General features: G+C 43.2%; 1 protein-coding gene across 1 annotated transcript in view; it reads right to left on the bottom strand.

Moving 5' to 3' along the window:
- Nucleotides 1–9,111, bottom strand: part of LOC142463852 (uncharacterized) — a 41,915-nt gene extending 32,804 nt beyond the window's left edge. The window contains exons 1-18 of the mRNA XM_075566665.1: nt 8,993–9,111; nt 8,475–8,555; nt 7,189–7,236; nt 6,635–6,745; nt 6,366–6,428; nt 5,899–6,160; nt 4,916–5,030; nt 4,618–4,708; nt 4,426–4,532; nt 3,885–4,101; nt 2,727–2,852; nt 2,396–2,513; nt 1,806–1,944; nt 1,479–1,589; nt 1,271–1,340; nt 882–1,019; nt 518–682; nt 59–153 (exon numbers count right to left, since the gene is read on the bottom strand). Coding sequence (XP_075422780.1) covers nt 59–153; nt 518–682; nt 882–1,019; nt 1,271–1,340; nt 1,479–1,589; nt 1,806–1,944; nt 2,396–2,513; nt 2,727–2,852; nt 3,885–4,101; nt 4,426–4,532; nt 4,618–4,708; nt 4,916–5,030; nt 5,899–6,160; nt 6,366–6,428; nt 6,635–6,745; nt 7,189–7,236; nt 8,475–8,555; nt 8,993–9,065 — 2,130 coding nt within the window. The 5' untranslated portion in view covers nt 9,066–9,111. The remainder of the gene's footprint in view (nt 1–58; nt 154–517; nt 683–881; nt 1,020–1,270; nt 1,341–1,478; nt 1,590–1,805; nt 1,945–2,395; nt 2,514–2,726; nt 2,853–3,884; nt 4,102–4,425; nt 4,533–4,617; nt 4,709–4,915; nt 5,031–5,898; nt 6,161–6,365; nt 6,429–6,634; nt 6,746–7,188; nt 7,237–8,474; nt 8,556–8,992) is intronic.
- Between the last annotated feature and the right edge of the window lie 7,334 nt (nt 9,112–16,445).

Consider the following 16,445-nt stretch of genomic DNA (forward strand, 5'->3'; position numbering starts at 1 on the left):
ATTCTTTCAAAAGCCGAATCAGGTTTTTAATAAAGAGGTATAGAGAGGCATATCTTACTTTCTGGTAGACAGCAGGATTCACTTTCTGATGACACTCAGCGAAGGGTCCTTTCGTGTCAGATACCATTGCGCACCAGTGTGTGGCGTATTGCTCTGTAGACAAGGCATGTTGGAGTTAGTGCAACATTTACCTGGGCGGTCTACATTTATTATAAAACAAAAAAAAACATCATCGATATCTGAGAAGGAATAATAATAATGTGAATAAAATACAAAGTCTACCCATGATCTGTGATAGGGGGACAGAGAAAAATCATACACGTTTTATGTGTAAAGATAGTAAATTAATTCATATGTTCCCCCAAAAAAGAAACAATTGATCAAACTACTGTATAACTTGTTATATGCTTAATTTCACCACGTAAATGTTTTTTGCAATCTATCCCTTCCACCCTTAGCCTCTTTCCACGTGTTTGAAATGTATTTATCGCATGTTTGAATTTGAAGGCTGACCTACCATTTTCAATACTGAGTGAGCATGGATTCTCAAAGCTGTTTTTGACATTTGGACAGTCAGCCTGGGTCTTCCAGGTGTTGGCAAAGGATGAGCCAGTCCCTTCAATCACCCCACTAAGAACTCTAAAGTCATCAGCTTGAATGTTGTTGAAATTGCCACAGAGACCTGTGAATGGAGGAGCACATAGAGGTGAAATTAATTTACCTACAGAGAAACAGAGCATGAAGTCAATGCATTGTCAATACAAATTTTCAACCTCGCAATATGCTTGGCATGTCTCGGGTTATTTTTTTTAATTCATTCAGTTGCATCAAAAAACATATGTTATGGATTAAAACATGACAGTGAAAGTAAAGATCCGTACCGCAGACGTGATTCTTGAAAGATGGATCCACAGTAATATAGATCTGCATAGTAGGAACCAGCTGGATCTGAAGCTGAATGCCGATTTTAGTCTGCACAATGATGAAGAATGTTGAAGGCTTGAAGATGGTGACACTGGCTGTGGACAACAAAAAATTATTAGGATGAGCAGCATTGTGCTAAGCTACAATTTATCTTACTTGGTGTATTACCCTGGAACCACCATTGTTACAGCTAAGAGGCCAAGTCTTTTAAATATTGGATCCAATGATTAGAGAACAGCATCTGAGATCCATTAAGATATGTGCAAAAGAAATCCTGTCTTCGGAGAGGAGCTGACTACAGTGGCCATACAGTGTCTGGCTTCCACATAGAACAGGCCCAACTTACCCGATGAGACTGGCAGCTGGGTGTAGATTGAGTTCACAAAGATACTGCCACCAGATTTAATGTAGATAAGCTGGTGAGATAGAGTAAAATAATGGTGTAAGGTAGAGGAATAAAAACTGTGCCAAACAAAAGGATTGAGTGACCGTTATTGTTAGTTTACTTGTAGCTAAAGCATTATAGATCTCACTCTGCTTCCTGGTGCACTTACATCCTTTCCATCATTCAAATTGAGGGTGATACTCTTTAAACATGTCTCAGTGTTTGTCAAGCCGCATTGGCGCAGTTCTCCCAGAACGCTGAATTTGTTTCCGTCACAGGTCTGAATAAAAGGAATGAAACAAAATGAATGGCCATCAAGTCTAAGAAGTGACATGCTTGTCCTTAAAGAATATAAGTTGTCCAACATATAAAGGGTCAGAAAATGCCCTGCACCACCAGTACAAAAAAAAAATTAAGAATTTAGTCTGCTTGTCTTATCGTTGGACAGTTTATAGTCTTGATCTCTTAGAACATCAAAATATTATCATCTGCTTACCTTTGAGAGCACATAGCTGCAGTCTCCATGGAAGGTGTAACGAGTAGCATCAAAGGAGGTGATATGAGATCCTCCCTCGATGGCACAGGTCCCCATGCAAGCTTTTTCAACACAGATCCATTTCCCTCCAGAACAGGTGCTAGAGATAAATATTAGTATTATGGCAGGAATTTACTGACATTGCTTCATAGTTATTTATTTTCTTATAAAAAGGGAAATATACTGTAATGTTGTTGTGGGAGAATAGGATCTAGAAATTCCTCAAATTGTGGTTCCACATAACGTATAAGCAATGCCAAGTGTGGTTAGGTATGAAATTAATAGGAAGCCCTCAACGATTGTTGAATTGCCATGCTGTCTTTCCTACGCAATGGGATGCAGTTGGTCTACATTGTTCTATGCCAAAGCATCGGCACTCATTCTACCAATAGAATAGAGCCAATTCCAAAAGGCGCCATTGGTAAGTCACAAAAGAAATGAAATAATACTATCTAAAAGCTTGGGAAGGCCGGATGTAGGCGACAAAATTACTTCTACTATTTCTAGGGATGGGTTCAGACTACTCAAATAAAAAGGCAAAGACAGTTTACCATGATTGGCATTGGGCAGAATATCCCTTGCCTGCCTTATAGACTTCTCCATTGTATGTACAAGAGCACTGATGCTTGGGGACACAGCCAGAGTTGTTGATGTCATCAAATACGGTTCCTGCAACATAAAAGAACGTAGATAATGTCACACAAATGTTTAAAGGAAAATTATAATGTATATCGCTTAACTATTCACATCATTTGATGTTTTTTATTTGAACCTCAGAAACATGTGAAGTATTTGCAATTTTACATGAGCTTTTGAAACCAAAAATGTAACCTGTTTATAATCATCTGCAATCAGTTGTTTTAGTGTCAGAGAAAACGTTACCTGCAGGACAGAAGCACCCATCAATGCAATGGTTCTCACAGACCAGTGAGCGCTCAGAGTTGGAGCAGGTGTTTGGACATGCGCTCCCACATTCATTGTACTCCATGTTGTAATTACATTTTAAAGCTGGAATAAACAAATAAAAATACCTTTTGATGTTTCTTTGTGTAAGCTGTAGACCCCACATGAAGCTGTTTAACTTTGTAAGACCGTATCTATAATTCCTACAGCATACTCTGCATGTTCTATAAACTAGAGACTTATTACTTTAATGCCGGATTCCCCAACGTACCAATTTGGGGTTTTACACAGCAATCCAGTGTTAACTGCCATCGACTTCAATGGCAGTTAACGCCAAGTGGGTCTATGCATCAATGTAGAGAAAAATGTGTTTTGACGCACTGCTCTGTGTTTTTAAACAGAGTTGCGGCACATGAAAGACATAAGCCACTATAGCTGCAGCCTGGCAGATTCTTTGTTCCAAATACAATGGAAAGAGAATGACGCAAAGAGACCCGAGATTAGGATATACAGTATCTCATGATAATATGTGCACCATGTAATTCCTCCCCTACAGTCACTCCCCAAGTTGCTAACTACTGTAGGGCAGTTGGGACAAAAGTAGAGCAAAGTACTTTGATATGTACTGTAAGTACAAGATGAAAATGTACAGGTTTCTCACCGCAATTACCTTGATACATAGAGATATACCAAATAAGTAAACATGGGAAGGATGTTGATCCAGGGAGTAATTTGACTGCCAATATTTGTGGTCAGGAAGGAATTTATTTTTCCCCTTATGAGATATCATTAGATGAAATGTCACTGTTTTTTTTTTTTTGTTATCCTTCCTCTGGATCAATATACTTGAAATACTCATATAGGATAAGTAGCTGTCATCTAAATTTAGCATACAGTACTGTAGGTTGAACTTGATGGATATATGTCTTTTTTCAACTTCATCTATATAACTATGTAGCCCTAGATAAAGGTACGATACTCACATCAGCATTAGTGAATCTCCCGCTTCCTGTGGTTTGTTATAGAATCCATAATACAGTAAATACCACAAAATATCCAATAAATAGAAATAATGTCATTGTCTACCGGTCTTCTATAGACAGATGAGTAATGAGATTAAGGATCTGTATAACTCACGGCACAGTTTGGAGGTTCTCCAGTTACTAGGGCTCCCTCCGGCATGAGCGCACTGACGTGAGTACTCAGTGAAGGTGTTACACAGGCAGAAGCCAGATGCATTCCCTGCACATCGACACAAGTCCTGCACGCAAGCGTCTATGTAGAGAGCTGGATCCACAATCCGGTTACAGGGTAAAAATGCGGAGTTGGTCAGGATCACCTCACATAATCTCCTCTGTTAAATAATTTACACAAGAAGGATAAGGTGAGGACATTGTTACGAGAGCAGGAAAATATAATATGGGAGCACAACAGTAAAAGTTAACAGACCAGTTAATTATAGCAAGATCTAGTCTACAACCATGTCCTATTCCAAAATATATTGTCACATACTGTTCTTCAACTTCAAGCTTTGAGGGAGTTTTGCCTCATTTGCAAAGGGGGGAAATTGAGCTTTGAACCACTGATATAATGGGGAATTGGAAATACTGTTAAATAGAATTGAATGTTGTGATTATTCACAAATAGACTCTGTACAGTATGATACTGTTATACTTACAGAGTCTGTACAGTTGTTTTGGGGGGCCACGGTCAGATCTTGACACATTTCTGTCGGTCCATTCATCTTCTGCATGTTCCCATACTGAATGTCACTCATTTTCACTTCTGCAAGAAACCACATACAGTAGCTGTTAGTTTCCTTGATGATTATTTATATGCTTTCTCAAACCCAACATGGAAATTGTCTTACTGTTTGTAATAAATTCATTGAAAATTGGAATTCCATTGAAGTCCCCACAAAGACCACAGGTCTGGTTGGCAAATTTCTTATCCAGTTCCAACTAAAAGAAGAAAAGAACGTTTAATAAAATGATGCCCCATTGCATTATGATAAGACATATTATAGCTCATCATGACTACTTAGGATATTTCACTGCATACAAAGTGTCATGAAAATCAAGATACAAGTTTGTTTTTCAGGAAGGAACAGCAGGGGATAGTTTGGTACAGCACTGGATTCCATTGGCATGGTATTTGGTGACAGTTACCAAGATGGACTCATCTTCATTCCACATAAATTCCAGGCCCAATTTGGAAATGACTCTGATGTATATTCCACTCCTATCCACCTGGACTCCTGAGAAAGTGTATGGCAGCTGTATCCTGTGAAGGAATAACAACATGATTTCAGAAAAAAGAGTAATACAACATATTTACCATTCATAACTATATTTTATGCTATCTTAAGCAATAACACGTTGAATGCTAATGAGAGAACATATATATATTCATAAAGAAATGTTAGTGCTCTTTAAACTTCTTTTCCCAGAGGTACGAATGAGTATTGTAATGCAATTTAAAATGATTTTATTTCATAGGAAAATAACAATGTGAACATTTAAGTACAGTATAGCATCTGTACCATATTTGTATTACCTTAGCCTAAAGGTAAGGGTAGGTGTGAAATATTGCATTTAGTTGCTTAGACACCTGGCAAGGGCAGATAGCCTACCAAAGGGGTCTTCAACTACTGTAGTTCTGCAAATGGTGAAATCAGAAAAACATGTAGAAATTGAAGGGCCACGTGCTGATTGTAATGTAATTTTAGGTGCATTTAAAGATTAACAAATTATTATATTTCAACCTTTTGCAAGCTTTTATCATCTGTACCATATGCATTAACATTACATTAACTCACAAGTGAGTTTCTCTGCACGTACTGTAGCTGTCTAAACAACTAGTATGAAATTAGAAGTATCCAAAGTAGGAGTTATTTGGCCACGAAAATCGCTCTGGGATGTACAGTAGTTACAGGTGAATCAAAACCGTGTCTGTTGAAGAAGACGTCACTTCATTCGCAATAGAGGGTAGATCCTAAACAAAGGTGAATAAATCGCCTTTGGGACCCCTGTCCTTTTTGTATGTCATGGTTAACATTTCTCAACAGTCACCAACACAAAAGTGGTCCACTTCTCATCCACTATTTGCACAATTAGATGAGTGGCACACTAAATAACAAGAAGCAACTCACGGGTGGCCATTGAAGGTAATTTTGTCACTGGTCAATTCAATAGAGGTTCCGTCGATCTTCATAATGATGTGACTGATGGTGGGAAGGTTCTTCACAATGGAACGCCTGATCTGAATGTTAAATTCTTCAAAGTTGCTTTTGCAGTTTGAAGCAAACAAGTAGTTGCATTTCCCCGGGTAGTGGAAGATGTCTCCATCGAATGTCTTGTAGTAGGAGTTACCCCAGGTACTACAAACTCGTCCATTGTGAGCAGTCGCACTCTCTGTAAGTCAAACAGTTGATCCTTAGAAAGTGTCCCTTATATCCCTCTGAATCATATGGTGGCACATGCATGAAGGTGGAATCTATAGTAGCTCCTAATAACCTTTGCGTTTGATCCACAAATTATTTCATTATTTGTTTATTAGTTTCTTATTCAGCTACAGTATCTCACATCCCTATCCTCTACCACGCCTAAACTCACTTACTTCTTATTACTGGAGCTGTTGTCGGTGCAATAAACGTCAGCTTTGAAGCTTCTGCAGGTTTATCTGCAGATAGAACATAGCAAATTAGGTGAGAACACATTTCCCATAAAATCCAAACACTAAACTTTTGTAAATGCTAGAGTTGAAAATAGTAACCATCCATGATGGCTATCGGAAAGGAGGAGGAGGAGTTTAGGGTTAGGATTCAAGGATGGTCCATCAAGACAAAAATGGAAACCAAAAGAAGAAAAACAAAACTGTCAACTTACTTTTGTCATAATCATTTCGTTGCTGATGATACCACGAGTTGTCAGCCTGCTCCACTTCTTCAGCAGCTTGAAATTCGTCATCTTGACTGTCATCGTAATAGTCATCATCACCTTTGGAGTGGGAGATTTCTATTAGAGATTTCTATTTGGGAGTGCTAATGAAGCTGTTATTGCACTCATTAACGTGTTGTGTTAACACTAGCGCGTTCTTTAACAGCTGTTCAGTTCAAAACAATGCCTAGCAGTTCAAAACAATGACTAAGGAGATAGCAACTGATGCCTTATTTACAGTATTATTTAGGGTGTTATTTCTCGATAAAGCGGGTAATAGCATCTGCTATATCTGTTTATTGCGAAAAAACAATGTTGCTTCCATGTAAGGACAGAAGTCATGTTTTCGTTGCGTTGCACAATTTTGGTTTATAATTTGTTGCAATGTATTCTTTAAACTGGAAAAAAATTGTTTTAATACAAGTTACAGTTAAGTACTAGTTGAATTTAAATGAACACATTTTGAAACCTAAATAGCACAGATAGACTTAAAGTGCACAAACCATAATCATCATTGTTCACAGCAGGATGTCCAGACACAAACTTTTGACCTGTAAGGAGAAAGGGACACAAATTCAAGCCCCCATATTGCACATTTACAAGATCCAAACTCTCACTTTCCAAAGGCTCTCTAATAATAAAAACTTACAATCAGCAATTCACTGCATGCAAAATGTGTTGATTAGAATTGGTGCAAGACCATTAGTGCAGAATTGGAGATCATCAAACTTATGGTGCAGATCAAATGTCTTGGATGACCACAAATAAAGCATAATTGTGACTTATTTCCAGAATCCTTATATAGCATATCTGCTAGACTGTAATTATATCATTAAACTTGAAGCACCTGGCACGTATTTTTAATTTGGGCAAATATTGTATTCCACAGGTAATTGTGGAAAAGTATGAACATCTGTTCAAACCAATCTATCTGCACAATGGTAAGACTTTCCTTGTCCCTATCTGTAATAGTGTCACTCAGATTATTTGCAATACATTTATGGTTCTCCACCCAACAGTAGAAATACACCATGGGGCTTATTCTGTACGGTGTGATAGCGCAGATCTCGTGCTATCGCATGAAAAGGAATTCCTGAATGTCCCTCTTCCTTCGCCTTTGGTCCTCCTTCCCTCCCTCCCTATAAGGCAATGCTTCTGGGGTCGATGAATTGTATTTTTCTGTTATAATGTATTACACTGTATATTGTTGGCAGTTGTTTATGGTGGGACACTGTAAGTGCTATTTCGTCACAGCAGCAGTATATTTGGCATTAATAAAATATATTTGGTCCTGGAACAGAACGGTTTGCCCATTTTTGAAGGATGACTATATGGCGGGTTGACAAGACGCTCCAGGCTTGGCTGGGTCGGCGGGCTTGAAAGGCAGTTTCCACTTTTGGAGGTCCTTTGGGGACCAGGTTGGGTCGGCAGACTGTAGCTGGTGTTGGGGCACGGGATCCGTACCCTTTGGATTTTGGGCAGGCTTTGCCAGGCAATTCCCCTTTACGTGGTATGTTTGTTTATTTTTTGGTTATCATTTAAGATGTGGCCTTTCCTCCTAAACTGGTTTTGGTATTATTTATGGGAAAGGAGGGGGGTGGGAGGACCTCTCCTGATTCCAGGGTCATGTACACTCTACGTAACTTTATGCCATGTTTTATAAACCTAGAGGAATTTTATTTGTGCTAATTCCATGCATTTTTTTAATTGATTTCCTTTGCCCCCGTCTTTTTAGTGGGAAACTGCTACATGCATTCATCATTTTATCAGTGAAGATGGACTGTCTTACCAGGTTTATCCAGCTTCTGAGACGGGTTTGTACTTGACGGCTTAAAGGAAGCATCTTGCATGTTCAGATTCCCCTGTACAGCTTCACGGGGGGGAAATGAAAAAATGTTGCTAAAAATAATAATCAAACAGAAAGTGCCACATATAGTGTAGGGACCATCTTTGACAAACAGCTAATTGATTTGTGGGTTACGGAATTATACTAGTCCTCGGAGAGAGCGCGTAGTGATGGCAGGTAACCTGCTGGCAATTGTAATATAATCTATTACAATACTGTCTATGGCTAGACTTGGAAATGGATTAACATTCACTGGGATACAATAAACAATAACTACACCTCTGAGGGGAAACCAATAAGGTAATTGATAGAGATGGGTCTACATACAATTCCTAATCCATACAGAGAAATACAATGTATAATAAAATAAAATGTGGTATATCAAATTGTGTCTACCTTAGAGAAACATACCCTTTCTCTTACCCTTTTTGTCTTCATGACTATAGAAATTGAGTGCTTACCTTGTATCCGGAGACAGGTAAGAACTGTTATGAGGGCAAATATAGGTATCCATATCCCCCTAAAAGTCCCCATTTTGCCCGCAGTTCAGTCACAAGGTACCAAACCTCAGAGTGTTCAGAGGAGGTATAATTTCCTGAGTCCCAGCTGAGCCTTTTATAGAAGAAGCCCCAGCCCTCAGTCAACGATAGAGGACAAGCTCTGTGGATGGATATGGACGTCAAACTTAACAGATACTAAGGCTGTTACAGCATGGATCCAGGATGTTTGTGTTCTGGTAGTTGGGTGAAATTTACCTTTTTGACATGTTTTGAAGGTGATTGTGAGGAGTCAATGACAGAGCAACTTGAACAAATGATAAATACTGTACATGTTTTCCTGAACTGGAAAAAATCTCAGGGCCTTTTTTAAATGATAAATACTGTACATGTTTTCCTGGACTGGAAAAAAATCTCAGGGCCTTTTTTAAATGATAAATACTGTACATGTTTTCCTGGACTGGAAAAAAAAATCTTAGGGCCTTGTGTAGCCAGGTCACTTGATGGCTACTATTCTGCCCTTGGGCTGGCAGTAAACCCTGGTACAATCAGGTTGCCAGTAGTTGATATGAGTTTTTCCCCCTCCTCCTGGCAGTACTTAAAGGCAGGACCGCCCTAAATTTGTAGGTTCTCCTTCCCCACTGAGGAAGGCAGGTCGCACAGTGGAAAGGCCTTCTCCAGTCCTCTTCCCTGCGGGGGAGAGTGAGTGTGGACCATACCTCTGCTAGAGAGGTGGGGAAGAGCTAGGACGGCTGCAGGTGCCCTTGGGCTGTAGTGACGGTCCAGGGACCATCATCCGGGGAATAGCTGAGAGTACTGCATCGGGCAGAACCTGCCTTGTTTCTGTAACTGTACAGAAGAGTAATAAAGCCGTTCCTGTGTGTATATACCTCTGGCCTGGTGCGTGACCTTACTGGGGGGAGAGGTAATACGTTCTACCGTGGGAGATCACCTTCAGTTCCTGGAGCCTGCGGCAGATGAAGGTGATGCACTGCTAAAGAGATATGTGGGGTATGAACCCCAGAAGCCTAGTCCTGTCAGAAGCCACTACCATCGGCGGATGACTCAGTCCTCCTGTTTCCAGCAGGTATCATGCACCACACGATCAGTAATGGTAGAAAATCTCCCAGGGGGTGTGGGAAACACCGTTACATTTGGAGGCACTGCTGAGATCTGTAACAGGACAGGCTTTCAGCTAAACAAAGCTGTAAGTAACGAGGTACGCTTCCAGAACAAGTGCTAATGAAGGAGGGAGACTAGGTATAGTGTCCAGGGGACCCCGGCATACCATAATCAGGGCCCATTTTCCCCGCCATGGAACTATGACATAGACTGCCCTATCAGGTGAATGGTTTGGAGACAAGGGCTATTGCTGTTCTATGTCGCCCTGAGGCGGGTAGTCGGGATGCCTAAAGGGGGTGCTCTGGTTAACTGAGTTCCAGGGACCTCTGGAGAGAGTCCGCGATACTGGCAGTCGAGTGGGGCAGCGTATGAGTACTGATTGGGAGTATCTTAAGAGGGGTACCTGACGTACAAGGTGCCTGAATCTCCGCTAGAAGAAGCCCAGAGTACTACTAGCCGTAGCCAAATCATGGAACCACAAAGTGCTTGCAATGGACTGTAATCGTGTGCAGCGTATCAAGATGGAGCTTTGCTAACCTGGGGTACAACCAACTCTTGGTTGACCGACACCATGTGCTGTACAGATCCACAAGAAATGAGTTCCCGCCAAAATCACGCAGACCGCGTGGTCCAGTTGCAAAATAAAGAGAATGGTGTTGCCACTTTATTATGGAGTGCTACCAGGGAATATGGACTTTGATTTCAAGGATCTGACCGGCTCTGATACCGAGCCAGATGATGATGAGTCTACCTTGCTGCTGACGATCAGAGAGTCTAAGGGCTCTAAATACTGCTAATGGGGATCCGTATGCCCCGATGATTGTACCAGATTGTACCAGATTCAGAGATGGTTCCAGACCCAGTTCCCGACAAGGTGCCAGAGACGGTCAGAGATCTGGAACCAACGCAAGTAACAATCGAAGTGTCCCCGCTGGCATCTCACCAGAGCGGTGGTAGGACAGCTGCGGTGTGTATCCAGCCAAAGGTGTTCCCGCTTCCTTCCTAAAGAGGAGCCGAGAATCGTGAGGGCACGGCCAAAGTGACGGATGGGCGTTCCCTTTACGGCGACCTAGTTGGCGTACCAGCATTCCGATCTGAGGGTACCAACGTTCTAGTCTGTCAGCGGAGCAGTGATAGACCACCTCTTTACTCCCAGCAAGGTCCAACTGAGACTTCCGGAGAGAAGGCCTTGGACGGTCTTGACCTCTACGAGGGGGACGACAGTGACACGCTTTCCCAAGGACGGGATGTCGACGCACTTCCGGTGAGGGGCCTGGACTTGCTTCAGGATCTCGTGATATCTTCCTGTATTAATGTTACTGCTACGGCAACTGCCGGGGCGGATGAGAAGAAATCGATCCTTGCTCTGGTGAGTACTGTCTTATCAGAAACCCAGAAGCCTAGTTCTGTGACCCCACTACCATCAGACCTCCTGTTACCAGCAGGTATCATGCACCACACGACCAGTAATGGTAGAATCTCCCAGGGGGTGGGGAAAACACTGTTACACTTGCAACATCTGAGCTGTGGTGTAAAGCAGTGATTTATATTGATCCATGCAGAGATGTCCATCGTTCCCCAAACTTTTTACACTTTTTTTTTCTCAATTGTGACTTTTGTTCACATTTTTGTAACATTTATAACTTTTTAAAATGTTGCCGACAAGTATGTAGAGCAGCGGTGCGCAAACTGGGGGGCGCGCAAGATTGTTTAGGGGGGGCGCAGGAAGCAGCGGCGATTTTGCCAGGAGCAGAGGGAAAAAAGCCGTCTGCAGCTGCAATTTTTCTTTTGGCCTTTAGGTGGCGCTGTGCTACAGTACACAGCAGCATCTCGTTGCTTCCTGCATCAGCGTGTGTGACATGGGGAGAGAGGGTGAGTGAGACTGGCACATGGGGGGGGAGTGAGACTGGGACATGGGGGAGTGAGACTGGCACATGGGGGAGTGAGACTGGGACATGGGGGAGTGAGACTGGGACATGGGGGAGTGAGACTGGGACATGGGGGAGTGAGACTGGGACATGGGGGAGTGAGACTGGGACATGGGGGGGAGTGAGACTGGGACATGGGGGGGAGTGAGACTGGCACATGGGGGAGTGGGACTGGGACATGGGTGAGTGAGACTGGCACATGGGGTGAGTGAGACTGGGACATGGGGGAGTGAGACTGGGACATGGGGGAGTGAGACTGGGACATGGGGGGGAGTGAGACTGGGACATGGGGGGAGTGAGACTGGGACATGGGGGGGAGTGAGACTGGCACATGGGGGGGGAGTGAGACTGGGACATGGGGGGGAGTGAGACTGGGACATGGGGGGGGGAGTGAGACTGGGACATGGGGGGGGGAGTGAGACTGGGACATGGGGGGGGAGTGAGACTGGGACATGGGGGGGTGGGAGAGTGAGACTGGGACATGGGGGAGTGGGAGAGTGAGACTGGGACATGGGGGAGTGAGTGTGAGACTGGGACATGGGGGAGTGAGACTGGGACATGGGGGAGTGAGACTGGGACATGGGGGGGAGTGAGACTGGCACATGGGGGAGTGGGACTGGGACATGGGTGAGTGAGACTGGCACATGGGGTGAGTGAGACTGGGACATGGGGGAGTGAGACTGGGACATGGGGGAGTGAGACTGGGACATGGGGGGGAGTGAGACTGGGACATGGGGGGAGTGAGACTGGGACATGGGGGGGAGTGAGACTGGGACATGGGGGGGGAGTGAGACTGGGACATGGGGGGGGGAGTGAGACTGGGACATGGGGGGGGAGTGAGACTGGGACATGGGGGGAGTGAGACTGGGACATGGGGGGGAGTGAGACTGGGACATGGGGGGGTGGGAGAGTGAGACTGGGACATGGGGGAGTGGGAGAGTGAGACTGGGACATGGGGGAGTGAGTGTGAGACTGGGACATGGGGGAGTGAGTGTGAGACTGAGGCATGGGGAGGGTGTGAGTGACATGAGGGGGGTGAGAGTGTGAGATGGGGAGGGGGGTGAGAGTGAGTGTGACATGGGAAGGGGGGGTGAAAGAGCTACATGGGGATGGGGATGAGAGAGACATTGGTGGGAGGGAGGGAGACACTGGCAGGAGGGAGAGAGACACACAATGGCTGGTTGGAGAGTGCAAGAGAGACACTGTGGGGAGGGAGAGGCAATGGCTGGAAGGAGATTGAGAGACAATGGAGGAATGGAGACACTAGGGGGAGGGAGAAAGAGAGAGAGACACACAGGGGGAGGGAAAGAGAGTGGGGGGAGACACTGAGGGGAGGGATAGAGAGGGACTGGAGGGGGAGTGAGAAATACAGGGAGTTGGAGAGACTGGAAGAGGAGTGTGAGACTGGAAGAGGGGAGAGAGTGAGAGACAATGGGGGGAGGGAGAAATAGACACACACTGGGGGGAGGGAAAGAGAGTGGGGGGGGGAGGGGGAGACACTGAGGGGAGGAATAGAGAGGGACTGAAGGGGGAGTGAGAAATACAGGGAGAGACTGGAAGAGGTTAGAGAGGTCCTGAGGTGTTCTAATGTGGCGGGAAGAGAGAGATTAATAATACAGCAGAAATGGGAACGCTATTAGACAAATATTATAATATTTATTTTTAAGTTATGTAATTTGTGCTATAAATACTTTTTTTGTAGACGCGTGGCGGGGGCGTTACAAAGCTGGTTCGCCCTCAATGGCTGAACCAGCTCACGTGCGCTGACGTCATGTGATTTTGATTACATCAGGCAGGGGGGGCCCGAGAAATTTCATGGATGAAAAGGGGGGCTCGGCATAAAAAGTTTGCTCACCCCTGATGTAGAGGGCCGGGTGACCCGAGCTTCAGATCTTGTAACCTTGACTCCTGATGATGAAATTGTTTTGGTGAACTTTACTTTTTTGAAAGAAAGTTACATATTTTATTTGGGGGCATTTTGCCTAGTCCAGGACCTTCAGTTAAAATGTTGCGTATCTCTAGTCAATGGGGTTGTCCTCCTCCAGTACCTGGCAGAAAAGGGTACATGTTGAAATAAATCTTTAGATGAATGTATAAAAGTGCAATGTATTTCTTCACACAGGAACTGGCAGGTTAACACCACTCAAGGCCTTGCAGATTTAATTGATCTAATGTGACAGGAGAATTGTGGCACTTACCAACACCAATTTAGATATATCTTATTGTAATATTGCTTTGACTAACCCTCCCTATAACTTGTCTCTCAACTGCTCAAAACCGTTTCCAAGTCTGTGCTAAATGATCCAAACAAAAATGTTATATTTAGCATATACTGTATAGTGGTGTTAAAACAAACAATTCTTTGTATTGACATATTAACCTGCAGTAATCTCTGCTATTCGCTGGCATTTGGAAGCCTGCCCCATATATCTACAAGAGACTTAAAAATGCAAACTGTGCATTTTACAGTATGTTTCACGTCATATAAAAGTTTCCTTTGACATATTGCATTTATTTTTTTGAATGAATGTGTCAACTTTATTCCATTTCTCTAGTACCTCTATGTAGAGCTATGTATGTATGTCTTTATTTATATAGTGCCATTAATGTACATAGCGCTTCACAGCCGTAATACACTGTATACAGGCATACCCCGCTTTAAGGACACTCACTTTAAGTACACTCGCGAGTAAGTACATGTCGCCCAATAGGCAAACAGCAACTCACGCATGCGCCTGTCAGCATGTCCTGAACAGCAATACTGGCTCCCTACCTGTACCCAAGCTGTGCGCAAGCGAGGAGACTATAGAGCCTGTTACAAATGCGTTATTTACATCAGTTCTGCATGTATATGACGATTGCAGTACAGTACATGCATCGATAAGTGGAAAAAAGGTACTGCTTCAGTTTAAGTACATTTTCGCTTTACATACATGCTCCGGTCCCATTGCGTAAGTTAATGCGGGGTATGCCTGTACAGCTGTAACTGTTTCATACGCTCATAATATATATTTTCTTTAACTGTGCACGCAATGTCTTGTATATAATGTATACCTTGTTCATTTATGTAACTGTACTTGTAACCATGTATTATTTGTTTTACTCTGTGCCCAGGACATACTTGAAAACGAGAGGTAACTCTCAATGTATTACTTCCTGGTAAAATATTTTATAAGTAAATAAAAAATAAAATAATACACGTGACAATCATATAAATAACAAATAGTACAAATAACAGATCATGGGAATAAGTGCTTCAGACATAAAAGTAACATTGTAGAAGAGGAGTATCTGCTCCGAAGAGCTCACAATCTAATTGGTGGGGAGAATGTACAAAGACAGTAGGAGGGCATTCGGGTAAATGCGTCTGTAGGGGGCCAAGCTTTATGTATCTTGTATAGTATTAGCCACGGTGCTACTCATATGCTTCTTTAAGCAAGTGTGTCTTAAGGTGGGTCTTAAAGGTGGATAGAGTGGGTGCTAGTCGGGTATTGAGGGGAAGGGCATTCCAAAGGTGTGGGGCAGTCAGTGAGAAGGGTTTAAGGCGGGAGAGGGCTTTAGATACAAAGGGGGTAGAGAGAAGAAATCCTTGAGCAGAATGCAAGAGTCGGGATGGTGCATAGCGAGAAACCGCCCAAATCCAGGTGGGTGAAACCACCCAAATCCAATTTCACGGATTCTTGCTGGTTACCCCCAAAATCCGTTTCGTGGTATAAAATCCGCACATGGATTTGGGCGGTTTCAATTCACGCGGATTCATCAAAATCCGCCATTGGATACAACCCGTGCACAGATTTGTAGAATCCAATCCATGGATTCAGCGATCCGTTGGTGGATTCTTAAGAATTGGCCAATGAATTGCTGAATCCGCTGATAGGATTCTACATATCCGTCCACGGGTTGCAGAATCCGAGGAGTGTATTGGTAATAATAATAAAAAATCCACAAAACGCGAATCGCCCCTTTTGACATTGAACTGCTGAAATCCACGGACCAAAGGAACCGGACGAACTGCTGCAGATCCAAATTCGCCCCCAAAAATTCCCCCATCTCTAGATCTATGTCACATCTGACCTGGTGGAAATTTCTGATGCAAAAGAAAGGGAAGAAAGAACAGAGACACACATTTTAATAAAGCCCATTACAATATGTATTTCTCCATATATGTGCAATAATATGCTTAATGCATCATTACTGTTCCCTACAACGCCTCATATTCCTTAATGTGCGGTACATTCTCCCTGTAACTTAGCTCATTGCTCCATGCAACTCACTATATAGTAACTCCTCCTTAACTCCTAATATAGCTCCATGTAACCACTCCACATAACTCCTCTTCATTGTCACATATTCTCCTTCCCATTGAT

This window comes from Ascaphus truei, chromosome 12 (assembly GCF_040206685.1).
Source record: "Ascaphus truei isolate aAscTru1 chromosome 12, aAscTru1.hap1, whole genome shotgun sequence".
Taxonomy (NCBI): Eukaryota; Metazoa; Chordata; class Amphibia; order Anura; family Ascaphidae; genus Ascaphus; species Ascaphus truei.